This window comes from Rattus norvegicus, chromosome 10 (assembly GCF_021556685.1).
Source record: "Rattus norvegicus strain SHRSP/BbbUtx chromosome 10, alternate assembly SHRSP_T2T, whole genome shotgun sequence".
Taxonomy (NCBI): domain Eukaryota; kingdom Metazoa; phylum Chordata; class Mammalia; order Rodentia; family Muridae; genus Rattus; species Rattus norvegicus.
This window is the reverse complement of record NC_141543.1, coordinates 58,480,851-58,499,531: the sequence shown is the minus strand read 5'-3', so window position 1 is coordinate 58,499,531 and position 18,681 is coordinate 58,480,851. Positions and strand designations below refer to the sequence as shown.

Genomic DNA, 18,681 nt, shown 5'->3' with positions numbered 1-18,681 from the left:
TGACTTGACTAATTACCACAGCATAGCAGTCACTCACCACCCCCAGGAGTGGGCTCCAGGCGCTGTGAGGGGAAGTGAAAGCAGAGACTGGAAGGGAAATTTTCATTGAGGGGAAAGTCACCAGTGGGATTGATTTCTTCTAAAATAAGCAGCTCGACTGTTTTATTTTGCAAAATGGAGAGTTTTGTTTGTTCGTTTGTTTTAAATACTATCTGTGGAACTGTTACAGTCATAGGATCAGAGGGATCAGAGCTCTATATAGTGTGATTTCCACTCAAAATCCTTTTATGTTCAACCCTCTGGGAAAGCAGTTTGGGAGATTTGGCTCTCTTCTGCCCCCTAGTGGCTGGGCACCTAAAGTGCAGGGACCCAACTAGCAAACTGTCCCCATGGTCCATGGTGTTGGTGACCGTTCCCTCTGGTCTTTTAAGAATTTTGGCTCCCTTTCTGTTTTGCAGATTCTTGAGTGTCACTTTGGTCTTCCCCTCTAAGAGCCAGCGGTTCCTGCGCGTCGGCCTGGCTGTGCCAATCCTCAGCACAGTGGCGGCCTTGAGGAAAATGGTTGCAGAGGAAGGAGGCGTCCCTGCAGAGGAGGTGTGCTGGAACGGCTGGGGCCTGGCCATTGGATGACAGAACGCTGACTAGGCTAGCTGCCCAGGCTAATGTGTGGTTTCCAGATGATTTCAGCATGACTCACTGGCTTCTGTTTGATTAGTTGTCCCTTGGTGTCTGCGGTGACCCAGCCTTGACTTCTCCCTGCATTATTACTCAGGGTAACCGCAAAGAGACACTTTCCAGTTCAGAAGGTGATGGTTATTGTGATCCAACAGCAGCTAACCAGTCATGTTTACTAAGTGTGGGCACTGTTCTATGGCCGTTTTCTCCGTTTCTCCCTCCCTCCCTCCAGCCCTCCCTCCTTTCAGAGAATATCACTATGTGATTCTGGCTGGCCTGGTACCCCTGTCTGTATTCCAGGGTGGCCTTGAGTTCCTAGCCATCCTTCTGCCTCAGCCTCCCCAGTGTTGAGATTAGAGTTATGTGCCACTGTGCTCAGCTTGTCTCAAGAGTTCATCCTGTTCTCTCTGGTAAAGAAGATATTACAGAGATCTTCATCTTGGAAGTAAGGAAAAAGATTCAGAGGGGTTAAGTGAATTGTCCAAGGTCACACAGGCAAGGAGGTGGCTAAGCTGGGATGGGAACGCATGTGGTTTTATGCTTTCCTACTCCTGAGAATATTGGCGGGGTCCTGAAGGGATGCTCAGTTAGAGGCAGACTTTGATGGTTTGTGACAGGAGAGGAGATAGAAAAGGTGGAAAACTGTTCTGCTGTCTTAAGACTGACTCCTTTGTAGCCCAGGCTGGCTTTGACCACATGACCTTCCTGCCTCAGGCTCAGCAGGTACCACCAAACCTGTCTTTGATTGATTGATATTAATTAATTACTTTATGGAGACAGCATCTCATTCTGTGGCTTAGCAGGCATGTACCATCAAACCTGTTCTGTAGCTTAGACTGGCTGTGGAACTGACTACGAAGCCCAGGCTGCTCTCACACTCATGGTAATTCTCTTCCCTCAGCCTCCTGAGTGCTGGGGTTACATGTGTGAATGGAGTCCTGGTGAAGAATTGGCTGTACTATGCCCAGAGGATCCCTGGGATAAAAGTGATACAGTGATGAGCAGCATGGCAAGATGAGAGGTTACATGAGTTTCCTAGTTGCTGTGACCAAATATGTGGCAAAAGGCGAGGAAGGGAGGAAAGGTTCATCCTGGCTTTGGGGGCCACAGCCTGTCTGTCACTGCTGGGGGATGGGCAGGGGTGAGGGAGCTGGTCACACTTCCATCGGCAGCCAGGGAGCAGAGAGAGGTGAATGCTGGGGCTCAGCTTGCCTTCCTTGCGTTCCGTCCAGCCCCAGGTCACCCCCAGGCCACGGGCTGCTGCTGCTCACATTCTTGGTGGGTCTTCATCTTCATTTAAACCTTTCTAGAAAGATACCCATGAGCACTTGCAGCTGTGTTTCCACGGTGATCCTAAATCCAGCAGACAGTAAAAACTAGCATCACAGAGGGGCTCCAGGTGGGATTCTAGCTGTGACCCAGCTGCTCTCCAGCTCTCTGACGTGGGCCTTGCAAGCGATTGATCAGCCTTCGGTTTCTTTAACTATAGAATGGAAAATGCGTGTTCCCCAGGTAACCTGGCAGAACCTTTTAAAATTAAACAGACAAAAGTATGTGCAAGTTTTTTGTTAGGTACATTATAATCCACACAATAAGGTATGCACATCGTAAGGTTGTCTGCACATTGTAGAATCATCCTGGGTACCAAGGCTTCTGTCAGTCTACCAGCCCCCTCCTAGCCCTATCTGCGTAGATTGGACCTCCATTTCTACCTGGAGGATTTTTATGAAACTCACACAGGGAAAAAATAATGCATGTTTTCCTTGTAATGGTGCCTGCCTTCAAGCCTGATGACCTGAGCTCATGGTAGGAGAGAACTGCGTCTGAAACGTTGTCTCCTGACTTCTAAACACATGTGGTTTGCACATGCCGGGACCCCTACCCCTGTAAAATAGATGATCTCTTAAGTGTTCTCGGGAACCATGTGTGTGTGTGTGTGTGTGTGTGTGTGTGTGTGTGTGTGTGTGTGTGTGTGTGTTTGAGAGAAAAAGAGGAAGAGCACAACATTTGGGAGACATGACAGTAGTGGAAGACAGAAAGGACCACTCTGACTAACGGAGGCAGAGTTTGAGTAGCCGCAGGACTGTCAGGAATGTAGAGTATCCAATGCATTTGTGAGGGGGATGGAACTCCCATGGTGTCAGGACAGGATAGACAGTGTGGTTGAAACTGAATACCTCTTGATGTTTTGATTTCTTTGACTGACATGTTTGCCTATAGTAATGGAAACATCTGGGTGTATTTATTCTGTGTCTTGTGACTTGATACATATATTAATTTATTTTAACTTTTACTAAAAGCCAGTGTGAAAAAAGAGTAAATTCTAATGTTAAATCTTCTCAAAGCAACACAAAGATCTTAGTTCAGTGCCTCAATTTTCTTTTTCTTTTTTCTTTTCTTTTCTTTTTTTTTTTCTGAGCTGGGGACTGAACCCAGGGCCTTGCACTTGCTAGGCAAGCGCTCTACCACTGAGCTAAATCCCCAACCCTGTGCCTCAATTTTCTTACATCTCTTTGATTTAGATATTGCTAGAGATAACAGCCTATGATCCAGCATCTGAGAGGCTGAGGCAGGTGGATTGCTGCAGATTCCAGGACGGGCCATCCAGGGACATGTACTGAGAACTTATCTCAACCTTGACCCTGACCCTCTCACAAAAACGTTATTGTAGACAGTTAGAAGTAGTTCTTATTGTTCCATACTGTAATATTCATCCTTCCCCCACAAACACTTGTAGTTTGAATGGACAGAAGTTTTAAATTTAATATTTATGTAATTTATAATATTAGTTACTACTTTCTTTGGTTCATTCCCTTTTTACAATTCAAAATTTTCTTCTGGTTCACACTTTAAAAAAAAAAAACCTAAAATATATCTTTTCCAAGAGGACTTCCCAGCTGCTCTGCCTCAAATGGGCACTGGGAGATCCGTTTATCGATGCTGGATTGGTTTCCGGGGAAGCTGGGACTCTTTTTTTTGTAATGTAAACCTCCTCCTCCTCCTCCTCCTCTTCTTCCTCCTCCTCCTCCTCCTCCTCCCCCTCCTCCTCCTTCCTCTCCCCCCTCTCCCCCCTCTTCTTCCTCTTCCCCCCTCTCCTCCCCTTCTTCCTCTTCTTCTTCCTCCTCTTCCTCCTCTTCTTCCTCCCCCTCTTCCTCCTCCTCTTCTTCCTCTTCTTCCTCCTCCTCCTCCTCTTCCTCCTCCTCCTCCTCCTTCCTCTCCCCCCTCTTCCCCCTCTTCTTCCTCTTCCCCCCTCTCCTCCCCTTCTTCCTCTTCTTCTTCCTCCTCTTCCTCTTCTTCTTCCTCCTCCTCTTCTTCCTCCTCCTCCTTCTCTTCCTCCCCCTCCTCCTCCTCCTAGTGTTCCATGAACATGGTTTTCAGGCTTGGCATGTGAGAGAGATTAGTAACACCACTTTGAACCCCTAATGGAACAGTGCTCATGAAAAACAACTTACCCTATTTGTGTTTAGGCTGGTTAGTTGGGTATAGAACTTTAGATTTTTTTATGTGGTTGCAGTTAAAATGTGGTTAATCTAATTACTGTGTTTGCTATATTTTATGATTTAAAATATGTAGACACTTGGAAGGAAAGGAGAAATAAGTTTTAAGGTTGAGTTATTAGTTTTTTAATTTTATGTTTTGTGTGTGTGTGTGTGTGTGTGTGTGTGTGTGCGCGCGCGCGCGCGTGCATATAGAGTCCAGAGGATAACTTGTAGGAGTCAGTTCTCTCCTTCCATAGTGTGGGTTCCAAGGATCAAACTCAGGTCATCAGGCTTGGCAACGAGCACCTTTCCCCCACTGAGCCATCTTGCTGGTCCTGTTTTTGAATTCTTATCTAGTGGGTTCTTTTTGAGAAAACGATCCTTCTCATCTCAGGTGATCTTGGTTGAACTGTATCCCAATGGATTCCAGCGGTCATTCTTTGATGAAGAGGACCTGAATACCATTGCAGAGGGTGACAATGTGTATGCTTTCCAAGTCCCTCCCTTACCTGGTCCGGGAACGCTCGCAGGTACAGTAGTAGGGCCTTACATAAGTTGTTTGGGACAGCACGAATGAGTGCAGGGGGGGTCTTCTTGAGGTGCTGAGGCAGAAACCTTTGATACTTACAATTGCCAGGCTCATCTCCTCTTTATCTTACCTGCAGATGATTGATATTAAAAATCTCAGTGAGTGTTAGAATCACCCAGAGGGCTACTTAGAGCAGACTTCTGGGCCCTTTCCTCAGAGTTTCGGATTCAGAAGACCCGAGGGAAAGCTTGAGATTCTGCACGTCAGTCACGGTCCTGGAGGTGCTGATGCTGCAGCACCAGGGCCACACTCAGAACCATTGCTTAGCACGAAGTGCTGCGGTCATCTTTGTTTCAGAGATGTTACAATTCATGGCCCATGTCTGGAGTCAAATTTCTACCAGTTAAGCTGTAGATAGGCAAAAAGGTTAAGAGGCATATTAATCTCTGACAGATAAAAGTGATCTCTTTTTTTAAAAAGCTTTCAATGCATCTCAGTGTACATAATAACACAGTTAACCAGTTTAGATGGCCATGTTTAAAGACCCCATTGCAGCATGCAGCAGCCCCCCACTTACTTGTAGCCTCCCCTTTTGAGTTTCTCTTACCTACACCTCCTGTGCTCTAAAAACATTAAATGAAAAAATTCAAAAGTACCCATTGCTAATGTGTATCTGTTTTGTGGTACTGGGAATCAAACTCAGGGACTTACACATGGTAGTCAGGCAGCCCCACAATTGATGGATATTAAATAACCTTTTCGATAGTAACTTGTTACCATTCTATTTTCCTTATTGTTCTCCCACTGTGCCTAATTTACAAGGGAAAATGTACTTATCATAGGCACGGATAGTGGGAAAAGGCATAGTATTTGTAGGGTTGGTGATGTGAATGGCAGCTTTGCCACACCTCAGATGAATCCTGTGCTCTGAGCCTATGTCCTTAGGTAGCCTAGTCAGTGAACTGTGGGAAGCAGATGTTTGACGGTCTGTGCATTAATAGGAGAATAGTGGGCCATGTAATCTGGAACAAAACACTGATTGACCTTGACTGTGTTATAACCCAGGGAAATAAGTCCTCATTTCAAATTTAATCATGGGTAACACATATTTGCCTTGAGGAAAAAAAAATAGTATTTCAGAACTGATTGGAACTAGAGGACCTACCAGGTCCTCTCTTTTGTCCCCAGTAGGGGATGCTCTAAGGTTCTTGTAGATGGAGACATAAAAGCAGTCCAGGTCATTTCAGGTTGCTTTTCAGATTGCTTTCGAAATCTTCTAATCAAACTTTGGCCCATCTTTTAAAGTTATTGGCCGACGACAACCGCAGAATCCTATGTGTGTGAATTTTGTATGCCAGGTGCCGAGAGCCCCACTGTCTCCCCTCGAAGTGCCCTGTGCCCTTCCCCCAGTGGTGACTGGATGCTCTGGTGTCATTCTCTTCTCCAGCTCATCCGCCTGGTCTGTCAGTGTCACCGCGCTTGGCAGTCCGTGACAGCCAGCGATTCTCTGTGCCTCTCCACAGCGAGAACAGGGTGCTCATCCTCTTCTGTAACCTGGTGGGGTCTGGTCAGCAGGCGAGCAGGTATGTCTGTGAACCTCCTTCCTGTGTTCATGTGATAAGTGGGATTTGCAGTGCTTGGCACCCCTCCCTCCCTCTCCTCTTCTTCCTCCCTCCCTTCCTCTCTCCTTCAGTCCCTCCTTCCCTCTCTCCCTCCTTCTCTTTCTTCATCTCGTATAGCCCAGGTTAGCCTTGAATTCACTCTGTAACCAAGACTGGCTCAGGACTCCTGATCTTCCTGTCTGGCTGCCCCCCAGTACTGGGATTACAGAATAGACCACCATACTGGGCTCTATCCTCGGATTCTGTCTAGAATAATTCTAACTTAATAAAGTAAGTATCTATTCCCATTGTTAATAAAGTAGAAGATGAGAGCAGAGTGCTTCTGGGCGAGAGGATTAGCTGTAATTGCCTCAAGCAGATGGTGACACCATCCTTAATTAAACACCAGAGGTTTCCCCTTAATTGCAAGAGCGGTTGTGATTGTCCGCACCACAACTACCGTATATCATGTCATGAGGGCTAGCCGCAGCCATCCAGTGCGGGAAAACTGGCTACAGTAGGAAAGTGAGGTATTGCCATGCACACCTGGAATCTCGGTTTGGAGGCTGAGGCAGGAGGACTATGAGGCCAGCCTCGGCTACAAAGCAAGTTACAGGTTAGCCTGAGCTGCATAGTAGATGGGTCACTGGGGAATATAAGAAGGGAGAGCAAAGGAAGTAAAACCCAGCACTGTTTGTAGTTTGACAGCTTGTCTGGAAGACGCGAGTTGGAACGTGATTTGAACTAATTAAAGGGCTCAGGAAAGTGATTGGTGATATTGTACATATTCAAAGACAGACAGCTTTTTGATATAGTCAGATTAAGTGCCTTAAAGGAAATTGTGACTGTTTGGTTGACGGATATGACCCTGATTTGATCATTCTGTAACGTGTGCGTGCATTGAAACATTGCAGTGGACCCTGTAAATATTTCTATGAATCACGCGCCAGCTAAGATGCAGATAAATGTTTAAAGGAACCTGGGGGCTGGAGAGACGGCTTATGGTTAAGAGTTCTCGCTGTTCTTAAACCTCTTTAAGGACCTGCTTGGGCTCCTAACATCCCATGGTGGCTCTCGACCATTCGTAACTCCAAGGGATTATGTTCTGTCCATTGTAGACATTAGGCATACACGTGCGTTTGCGTACCTGTATCCAGGGGAAATATTCATCCTCACAAAATAAAATAAACTTTAAAAGGCAGAGAGAGGGCTTCCAGGGACTAAGCCACTACTGAAAGACTATACATGGACTGACCCTGGGTAGTCTCATAGGTAGCAATGAATATCCTAGTAAGAGCACCAGTGGAAGGGGAAGCCCTTGGTCCTGCCAAGACTGAATCCCCAGTGAACGTGATTGTTTAGGGGAGGGTGGTGATGGGGGGAGGACAGGGAGGGGAAGCCCATATAGAAGGGGAGAGGGAAGGATTAGGGGGATGTTGACCCAGAAACCGGGAAGGGGAATAACAATCAAAATGTAAATAAGAAATACTCAAGTTAATAAAGATAAAAAAAAAAAAAGGCAGAAAGAGAATTCTGGTGTGGCTCAGTGCTGAAGTATGTGCTTAGTAAGTGCAAGGCCCCGCACTATATAAGCAATACAAAATAAAAACAGACTTCCCATAGCAGAGGAGAGGTGCTTAGATTGATAACAACAGTTCTAAGAGTTAGTTGGGATCATAAGGAACAACCAGATATATCAGTGGAGGGGGAAAAGAAGAGATGGTGACGACCACAACACTGCTGCCACCACTGATGGTGTTTTGAAAGAGAGTCTTACTCTGTAGACCAGACTAGCCTTGAACTCCCTATGTAGCTCAGGCTGGCCCCAATTTCATAATCCTTCTGCCTCAGCCTCCTACCTAGCTCCTAGAATCATAGGTGTAGAGTGTGATTTACAGCAATAAAAATTTAACTGTTAAAATATTATAATATGGATAAAAGATATGAATATCGCAGAACCAAGTAGGCCAAAGCATCTTTAGGTATTTACTATATGATAAAATGAGGTATATTTCATAGTCCTGGGGATGGATGCATTATCCAATAGTTAAGGCTGAACAACTTGCTTTTTATTTTAAAACAATCTTTCCTCTTGCTGTAAATTTTTACATATAAATTCCAAATTAATTAAAAGTGTAATCACAGGAAAGTTACTATAAAAGCAGTGTAGGTGAATCTGCTGGCACTCCCCTGAGTGAGTTCCTTTCTCAACAAAGCAGACAAAACAGAAAAACAACGTAGAATATTCGTGTCTTTCAGTAGAAGATGCTGTTTTTATAACACATAAAACAGGGGACCATGAAAGAGGAGGCTTACATTTCAGAAAATTAACATTTTAAACTGAAACAAATGGTAAAAGCTTAAAGGCCAAAGAAAATGAGGGAAAATGCATATGTCTTCTGAGACCGAAGGATTCACCTCAGTCTCGGAAAACCCAGTTCTCACTCAGGTGAGACAACGCCTCTCATGGTAAGAGGAGTTCACAGAAGCATATGCGTAGGGTAAAAGATTCAGCATCGTTGGCAGTGAGGAAATTCTAACTTAAGTAGCGAGATTCTATTCTAGTTCTTCAGATTGCTAAGGAAATCTGAGCAAGAACAAAGCAACTGACTTGTCAAGACGATAAAAACAAAAAGCCAGGGCTGGAGAGATGGCTCAGCGGTTAAGAGCACTGACTGCTCTTCCAGAGGTCCTGAGTTCAAATCCCAGCAACCACATGGTGGCTCACAACTGTCTGTAAAGAGATCCGATGCCCTCTTCTGGTGTGTCTGAAGACAGCTACAGTGTACTCATATATAATAAATAAATCTTTAAAAAAAAAACAAAAAAAACAACAACAACAAAAAAAAAACAAAAAGCCAGCTCTTTATCCAGGGACCTGAATAAAGGAACTTGCTTCCCAGGTCAACTGCCATGGCTTTTCTGTAGGGCCTTTTGGTGATAAGTAGAGTTGGCTTTGCCTTTCTATTTATAGAACTTCCATGCTCGGAGGACGTTTGGTCACACCTAGTGGAGGCTCTGTGTCTAAGAATATGTTTAGTTCCTGCCATAAACGGCACTGTTCAAATAATAGCAAACCGGGAGCAACTCAGAATGTTTACACGGCTCAGGACTAGGTGGACGAGCTGATCTGTCCACTCAGTGGCTGCACAGGGCGCTTCCCCTTCCAGACAGGGGGCTCAGCTTTACCGACATTGGTTCGGTGGTTTTGCATTGTCCAGTCAGATCTTCTCACAGCCAGGTGCCTGTGGCAGAGCTGGAGTCCCTAGGGACGTCCTGGGCTCCCTGACAAGCCCACTGCTGGACGTTCAGTGGGTTGGGATGTGGAAAACTTCCCAGTAGTGAGAACATCCCTGAGACAGGACACACGCGGACGGTGTTGTCATCTGGATACCTTGCTCTTGTTCCCACTTCCCCTTGCTCTGTTCTCTGGTGCGGGAGCTCCTCCCTTGGAACAGGCTGCGCTGCAGCGTCTGCATGTGACGTACAGAAGCAACCGGCAACTCCATGTTGATTGAACTTGGCTCCTAACTGTTCACTCATCCATTGGAGAGGAACCGGAGCAAGGCAAACATCCATGACTCTTGTTGGATTTGCCTCTTCGGAAATAACTTATTTCCTTGGATTTTCAGGTTTGGGCCACCGTTCTTGATACGGGAAGATAGGACAATCTCCTGGGCCCAGCTTCAACAGTGTATTCTCAGCAAGGTTCGATGCCTCATGAGGAATGAGGTCTCTCCTCAGGTCTGTGTACACGCGTGTGTATGTGTGTGCGCATGCATGTGTGTGTGCAGCAGTGTGTGCATACTTGCGTGGCATCAGTGTGCAAACAGTTACCATTTTGTGGCTGGTAGTGTGTTCACCTCTGACATCAGGAGACACCTTTCCCAAGGACCACTGGAATAAAGAGTAACATTTGGGTTATTATTCTCAACTTCGCGTTTTTACAGTCTGCCATATTTTTCACCAGATGCTGGCATGTAGTAAATGGTAGCTTACACATTTAGATACAAATTTGAAGAGATTTAATAAAACTTCCTTTTTTTTTCTTCTCCTCCCCCAAACTTCTCTCTTGAGACAAGGTCTTACTTTGTAGTCCAGGCTGGCCTTGAACTTGTGACAATCCTCCCACCTCAACCTCCCCAAATTCTGAGGTTACAGGCATGAGTTACCACGTCTAGCTTGAAACAGAATTTCTTTTTATGTTGTTTTTATTTTAAAAAGTTTTTTGGGGTTGGGGATTTAGCTCAGTGGTAGAGCGCTTGCCTAGGAAGCGCAAGGCCCTGGGTTCGGTCCCCAGCTCCGAAAAAAAGAACAAAAAAAAAAAAAAAGTTTTTTTTTTTTTGAGCTGGGGACCGAACCCAGGGCTTTGCGCTTCCTAGGTAAGCGCTCTACCACTGAGCTAAATCCCCAGCCCCTTAAAAAGTTTTAAAAGTACATTTTTTAACTTGCTTGAGGTGCATGTTTCTGTGCACGTTCACGCGTGATGCCCATGTGGAGGAGGTCAGAGGGCTGCTTTTGGGAATTGGTTCTCTTCTTCCACCATGTAAGTGCGGAAGGATTTCATTCAGGTCATCAGGCTCGGCAGCAAGCGCCTTTGCCCACTGAGCCCTCTTGCCGGCCCTTGAGATGTAATTTCTGTGGAAAATTTTTGTGAAAAATACTTCTTGTCTTGTCCTGAAATTTTTTTAAGGAAGTTTAAAACTGACTTTCAGCAACCATGAAACCATAGGTTTACAGCTTCTGTGTCAAGAACTGCCTTGGCAGCGAAGGTTGTGTCCGTCGTCTCTTGGTTTAGAAACTGTTTAATAAGAGCCTTTCAATGGGGTTATACCAAACTTTTTATGTAGATAATCTCTCACAAATGGCCATTTCTTCCTACTCAAAGACAGCGCTATACATTTGATTCAGAGTTCATACCAAAAAGCAACTTGTTAAAAATCTTCACTATATTTGTCCAAACCTTTATGTCTAAAGGATATGCTCACTGTACTGAAGAGCCTGAATTAGAAGTGAGCTTCTCCACAAGTAGGTCAGGCTCCCGAGTAATCGTGGCGGCTATCCCCCAGACTGTGTGCTACAGACTGTTAAAAGGAGATGAGACCACTTTCATGTGGGCCTTTATTTCAGCTGCCTCTTCCTTCCTCAGCTGGTCCTTTTCCTTACCCTGTTGCCTGCATTTACTGCTTCTGTGTCCTTACAATCTTTTAATGTTAAGAACTAATCAAACCACCGGTGTGGATAGCAGGATTCAAATGCAGGAAGCCTCAGCCTGATGCTGGATACTTTTTCTTGTTGGTGAATGGGATGTTAAGCATGACATGCTCTAGGAATCTTGGGCTCAGAATGGGTTGCAAGGCTCTTGGGATAGCCCTCTTACTTAACCCATGATGGTTTAAAAAAGGTTTTCTTTTTTACTTTTTTATTTATGTATATGTGTGTGCTCCCTTACCTGTATGTACACCACATGTGTGCAGTACCTGAGGAGGCCAGAAGAGGGCCCTGGAGTTCCAGGTAGTTGTGAGCTGTCTCATGTAGGTGCTGGGAACTGAATCTGGATCCAGTGCAGGGTCAGCAAGCGTTCTTAATCACAGAGTCATCTCCAGCCCCCAGCCCTAGAGTTCTCAAAACCGAGCTGAAGAGATTAACATACTGAACATACATGGAAGGTTCTAAAACGAATGGGCTTACCCTAAATAGAGGGCAGGAAAGTGTTTCTTACAAAAATGAGCCATTTGCTAGAGAGAATTAATTTGCATGAATTATAGAAGAAAGACTTATCACTGAAGAAACACTTTTTAGGGTCACCATTTAAATTTGGGGGTGTGAGATCGGCACCATTTCTTTAGGAAGGGTTGGCTGTCTCCATAGAGATCTTGGGATCTGGTTACAGGTGGCCTCCCTGTGTGGACAGCAAGGCCCGGTCAGTTGGGACTCACAAAGGAACCCTGCCTTTATTTCTCCTGGATTGAAATTAATGTTCTTAGAAAGTGACCCTTCCATGGCCAATCTGAACCAAAGCCTCTGAGGTTAGCCCCTCACAGTTGTCTCCCTGTGGTCTGGGCCTTCCGTCTTCCAAAGCGCTGGACATTGCTCTTCCCTGGAATTACAATGCTTCCCTCCCTTTTTCTCGCCAGACGGAATCTGACGTATATCCCAGGATTTTAAGTATAGACGTCAACCGTCAGCTTTAACTTAGAAGGAAATTTTATTTCATTTTCTGATTGCAGCCAAGTTCTTGAGTGACAGCTTTAAAAACTATATTCTTTTATTTGAATGCAGACTGCATTGATTTTTTTTTGGCAAAATATATAACTTAACCATTCATAAGCATATGTTAATTGCATTTGCCCTCCTACATAACTATTACTGTACTCTCGATTTTTAAAACGATCCTCCTGCTGAACTCTGTATCCCTTTCCATTTAGCAGAGTAACAGAATACCCTATTCTGTTCCCGCTAGCCCCTTAGACCTGTAGCATATGCCAGACGTTCCTCCACCCACTGCCCACCCCACCCCCCAGCTCCTAGTGTGCCTGTGATGGACCGTGGGGTCTTGCATATGATAAAGCTCTCCCAGGCTTAGAAGTTCAGACTGAAGGTAAGGGTGATGAGTTGCTACCACAAAGATGGTAGATTTCTACTGTTCTGTGATGTGTGTGTGTGTGTGTGTGTGTGTGTGTGTGTGCATGTGTATGTTATTTGTATGTGTGTGTGCATGTGCATGTTATTTGTGTATGTGTGTGCATGTGTATATTATTTGTGTGTGGTGTGTGTACATGTGTATGTTATTTGTGTGTGTGCATGTGTATGTTATTTGTGTGTGTGTGTGTGTGTATATACATATGTGTGCATGTGTACGTTTCTGGAGTCAGACTCAGAGCCTACTTAGAATGTGCTCTACCAGCAAACTACATCTCCATCCCAACCCTTCATTTCTAAGCCCTGGTGAAATTGAGCGGTGCCTATCCACTGCATTTCAATGACCTATTTAGCTGTTACCAATATGTGGGTTGTTCCCACCTTTTGACTATAGGAACCAGTGTTGTTTTGACCATGAGTTAGCAAACGTCTCTTGAAGTCCCCCCACTTAGAGTTTACCTACATTTACAGGAGTAAAGTTAATGGACCAGATGGTAGCTGTAGGCACAACCTTTCAAGAGACTCTGAGCTGATTTCCACAGCACTGTTATACGTTCTCGCCAACCACGCACGTGGGTTCCCATCTCTTCACATCCTCCCCAACGCTTACTCCTCTCTTTTAGAATTATAATATAGATAGAAATATAGTTGCGCTGGTGGGTTTAAATGACAGCTCGTTGTGGTCTTGGTTTACTGGGTCACATTTCCTATTTAGAAATGGTAGCAGCCATCTTCTGTTACACTTTTGTTATTTGCATGTGTTGGAGAAGCATGTATTCAGATCCTCTGGCCAGTGTTGAAATGGGTTATTTGTCCCACTGATATTTTGTTTTTTGAGGCACCTATAATGTAAGTGTATCTCTATAAGACTTGCTTCAGTTTCAGAAATGCTAGAATATCGTAGCATGTGTATATGAACTTGTTTTTACGCAGATATCTCATCTGTGGTGATGATAATCCTGTCCATAAAGAAGGTTGAACTGCTTATCAGTAATTAACTAAAAATCAATTTATTGTATCAATATCTACTCCAGTCAAACACTTGTTTTTAGGTATACTGTGTTCCTTGTGTTTGGGGTTGCGTTTAATAGATCAAGCATGGCATTAGACTCACTATATTAAAGGACTGAATCTTCAAAACAATGAAGCCTTTGTGTCACTGGTATTGAAAATGAATACCCATTATTAAGAGAAAATACAAAATACAATAGAGAAAAGTGCTTGCACTTTTGATAAGTTTATGTGTCACAGAGTCAATTGCTCTGCCACGGGGACTATGCTATAAACTGTTGCCTCTGATTTTGTCATGGCAGGACCTGGGGACTCTGTTCTCTATCCGGGTTGTGGGGCTCTCCTTGGCCTGCAGCTACTTATCTCCACAGGACAGCCGGCCCCTTTGTCACTGGGCAGTTGACAGGTAAGGGAAGAGAAGGCTCATGCTCTTACTGAGCTAGGCTTACAGAAGAAGTCTCCATAACAATAAAATTACTGATAATGCTAGCCATTCTTTATCAGTCCTCTCTGATACTAGCTACCTGGCTGGGTCCTTAGATACATTTTTGCTACTTTTTAAAAACCCTGTGTCCAAGAATGGCCACTTCAAAGATGACGGAGCAATGAGACTACCAGAGATCGACTTGTTCATACTTACATAGTTGGTGGCTGGAGAAACCTGAGTTTGCTGCCAGATTGGTCTAACCGATGCACCCACCATGTGGGTTAGGTCATGCTTCAGACCCAGTTGGGATGAGTGTCCCCTTAGAACTGAGTGAGAATGCTGTAGTTATATCATCAGCCGTAAACTGTAAAAGGTTGTGGACTATGGCTGAGGGATAAAGTCTCTGTGGCTAACAAGCCTGTGCCTCTGACTTCATGATGTTCCACATGTCTATTCAATAGCTTGTCACAGTGCAGCCTTGTGTAGATGTCTTCAGGGCTGGAACAGTGTCCACGGGGTGATTTTGCTTTCTCCTTTCGTAACCTAATCCCTTTGTTGATATTCCCATAGAGCATAGTTCACAGTAAGGTTCTCTGGTTTCCTGACTTGGTCAGCTTGAGCTGCTAGTCTGGAATGTAGAGGTAGACCAGAAGTCTCCCCCAGAATACCCCATTTCTATGCTCCTTAGCTGGTAAGTTAGGGAGAGAGGAGCTGTGACAGCCAGCACCCGCTTTGGTCTAACAGGAAAAGGAAGTACTAGGGAAGAAGTACTTTGGTGTTGGAGATGACAGTTAACTCCATATGCTCTACAGGCTGGATCCAGCCTATACTAGTTGTTACCAGTACACGACAGGAACTTGAGGAAGCACCTAAGTACATGAAAGTGGAAGGACAAAGTAATGCAAAATACACTGAAAACAAGGAATGAATGTTGTACTTGTTATGTGCACTCTTAGGGAGCGTGTGTGTTCTTATTACACTGCGTGAAAGTTCTGTGAGTCCAGAACCTTCTAATGAATCTTGGTGACATTGTCACAAATCCTAGACAATGTTTTTGGGGGTGAACTTGGCCGCTACTGCTCTTCTTGATTCGGGGTAAAACTTCCTAGCCTTCACCTCCTTCCTTCATTTCTCCTGCTTTTCTGAAATGAGTGGAGCTCCAGAAGTTGGGAGAAGTTCTACTCACTGAGATTTTTCTTTTTACACGTTGGAGGGTTTGCAAGACTTCGAGTAGAGTGGGTGGGTTTGCAGCAGCTCCTTCTGCATTGTTGTGGGACAGGGATATTAGTTCTCCTAGGGCTTCATCAGTACTGACTTTCTGTGTGCAATGCTCATTTGGGTGTTTGTCTGACTTTGTGGTGCTGGGACCAAGTCCCTGACAGGAACACCTTCGGGGAAGGGAAGATTGATTCTGTCTCATGGTTTTAGTTCATCGTAACTGGCTCGTTGTTCTGGGACCTGTGGTGAGGCAGAGCATCATATGCTAGGGGAGCTTCTCTACCTCATGTGTGCCAGGAAACAGAGATACGGGAAGAAGTTAGAGATAGGATACACCCAGTGACCCACTCCCAGTGACCTACTGCTTCCCTATTAAAGAATGTCGCCAGCTGGTGGTGTGAGTGTGTGGGTGACCTTTCATATTCAAACCATGGCAATGTGTCCTGTATACACTGAAGAAGTAGCAGGGCCTTCAGTCAGGCAGTTAATCGAGTCATAGTAGTTAGAAGGCTTTAGAGCTCCCATCTCCTGAGAGTATCAGTTGAAGGGCATGGAAAAGTAGGCAGAGAGCTAAGGCCTTCAGCAGACTCAGAAACTTTTACTGTGGTTTGTAGTCATTTTTGTGGTGTTTTTGACTGGAACATTCTGCCAAGGAGGAGGGGGAAAGCCAACTGCTGAGCCCTGAGAGCTGTGGGAAGGATCTGTTTTCTGACAGGCTTCCTCATTCTCTCCTCAGGGCTTTGCACCTCAGGAGGCCAGGAGGCCCTCCTCATGTCAAGCTGGCTGTGGAATGGGACAGCTCTGTCACAGAGCGGTGAGTTAATAGAATTTCACTCCTGCAGAACTTGGCTAGGATGTGCCTCTGCCCATAAACTTTTCCTGGATCTAGAGTTTCCCCTAATTAAGTGTAAGATCCTGCACACGCACGTCAAGATAACGGACCCCATTCCTCTGAGAGAACTCACAACCGTCTATTTAAATAGCCATGATGGGCATAGTGATCATGATGGAGTCAGTGAGGGTGCTAGGTGTATGCTCATGTAACCCTCAGCCTGGGCCATTCACTGCTCAGAGCACTTATTTCCTGTGAGCTATCGGTTTCTTCTTCATCTACCCTAAGTGGGAGGACTATGAGTTGCCGAGATGTTGAGACTGAGATGCACAGAGGTTAAGCAGTACCTAAGTCACATGACTCGGGCACACAGAGCTGGGGTTGAAACCAGCCTGGTTGGCTTAAATCTGGGCTCTTCACTTCACTTGGCTGCCTCTCAGCACCTCAGCACATCCGCCAGACCTTGTAAGAGGGCATGTTTCAATCCATCAAGTACAACTTTCTCTCTTGCCAGGGACTAAAGCTGGTGCTAAGTTGGGTAAGCCTAGGACTTGATTCTTTGAGGGGTTGGTCGGAGAGACAAGGTGATTCCCTAAGAGTGAGTGCAAAGTCAGGGGTGCAGGAGGCTTTAGGAACTCACGGGAAGGGTAGCTTTGCCTGTCCGGTGCCCTGCCCAGGTGTTCTGTAGAGACAGTTAGATCCTTCTGGAAGGGAGAGCTCTGAATGCTGTGTGCCCTTTCATTCTACCCAGCCTGTTTGGGAGCCTCCAGGAGGAACGGGTCCAGGATGCAGACAGTGTGTGGCGGCAGCAGCAGGCACACCAGCAGCCCAGCTGTACCCTGGACGAATGTTTTCAGTCCTATACCAAGGAGGAGCAGGTCTGTCCCATCTCCCCTCCCCCACATTCTACTCCCTGGCTGGGAGAGGAGCTGGCTGCCTTGTTTGTGGTGGGTTGTTTGTGCACTGTGGTGGCCTCACAGTCTTGATGCCTTCCTTTCCAGCTGGCCCAGGATGACGCATGGAAGTGCCCTCACTGCCAGGTCCTCCAGCAGGGTGTGGTAAAGCTGAGTTTATGGACTCTGCCTGACATCCTGATCATCCATCTGAAGCGGTTCTGTCAGGTGGGAGAGAGAAGGAACAAGCTCTCCACGCTGGTGAAGTTCCCACTGTCTGGACTCAACATGGCTCCCCACGTAGCACGGAGGAGCACCAACTCCAAGGCGGGACCTGGCCCTTGGTCCTCCTGGAAGCAGCCCATCTGCCTCCCCACCACCTACCCACTGGACTTCCTCTACGACTTGTATGCTGTCTGCAACCACCATGGGAGTCTGCAAGGTGGGCATTACACAGGTGAGCTTTGCCATGCCTCTCTGTGTGCAGTAGCCATTGCCATGTGACTTGGCTCTAGCCAGAGCCTCAAGATGTCCTCAAAATTGGTGCTTCTTGAAGACCATCATTCTCCCTATTCACTGTGGCTGGTTTGTCACCCACAGCACACAGGGGGAAAAATATAGTGCCCTGTCCTCTGAGAAGCTAGTGTTGACTTAGACTGAGTGTTGCACTAAGATATTGGTAAGGTCTTGCATTTGCAGGCACATCAACTATGGGAGTGTTAAAGTAGCAGAACCAGGATGTGAAGTTTGCCCTCATTCATGATGTAACACGGAGAGTCTTACCTACTAGATTGGCATCCCTTTATTTTGTGGGATGCTTTTAATCTCTACTCATCTGGGTCATTTAGAAGCAGTGGGCGAAGAGAGAAGCCACTGCTGGGCAGCTCTCATGGTGAAGCTTTCCCTGTGGGTATTCTCAGAGATGGTGTGACTGACCACTCCTTGACCAATGCCATTCCTCCTGTCACATCTTGGTGATCACAGAAGCCTGCCAGAGAGCTGTTGGCAGTAGCACGTCCATGTCCAGTGGGCGCACAGTTGTGGAGGTTCCCTGTGAGCCTCATGAGGGGCTTGGGATGTGGTCTCAGATGCCACACTGCTAGTACAGTGCCCTTGGAGGGAAAGAGAGAAGCAAGGACCTTGCGAGTGAACAGAGAAAGGTTGAAGGCTGGGACTTGGCCGATCATACGAAGGCTGCGGTGGGTACCAGGATACTCTTGTGCTGCTCCACTGTGCTCTCCGACCCATTCTGCATAGCTGTTCTGCTCCGGGTGACAGGGCCTACCAGTTTCAGCCTGGAGGGCCTGTCCAGTCAGATCCCATAGTCTTTTTCCTCTGGGCTAAAAATAGCTCAGCACGAATCCCTTGAAATCT

The 18,681-nt window shown here is 45.9% G+C and overlaps 1 protein-coding gene across 2 annotated transcripts in view; it reads left to right on the top strand.

Moving 5' to 3' along the window:
- Positions 1 to 18,681, top strand: part of Usp43 (ubiquitin specific peptidase 43) — a 62,752-nt gene that overhangs the window by 23,883 nt on the left and 20,188 nt on the right. Inside the window, exons 5-12 of one of the 2 annotated variants that reach the window (XM_087569152.1) lie at positions 459 to 594; positions 4,549 to 4,684; positions 6,131 to 6,266; positions 9,917 to 10,028; positions 14,240 to 14,343; positions 16,319 to 16,396; positions 17,166 to 17,292; positions 17,416 to 17,764. In XM_087569152.1, coding sequence (XP_087425278.1) covers positions 459 to 594; positions 4,549 to 4,684; positions 6,131 to 6,266; positions 9,917 to 10,028; positions 14,240 to 14,343; positions 16,319 to 16,396; positions 17,166 to 17,292; positions 17,416 to 17,764 — 1,178 coding nt within the window. 2 annotated transcript variants of the gene reach the window in all.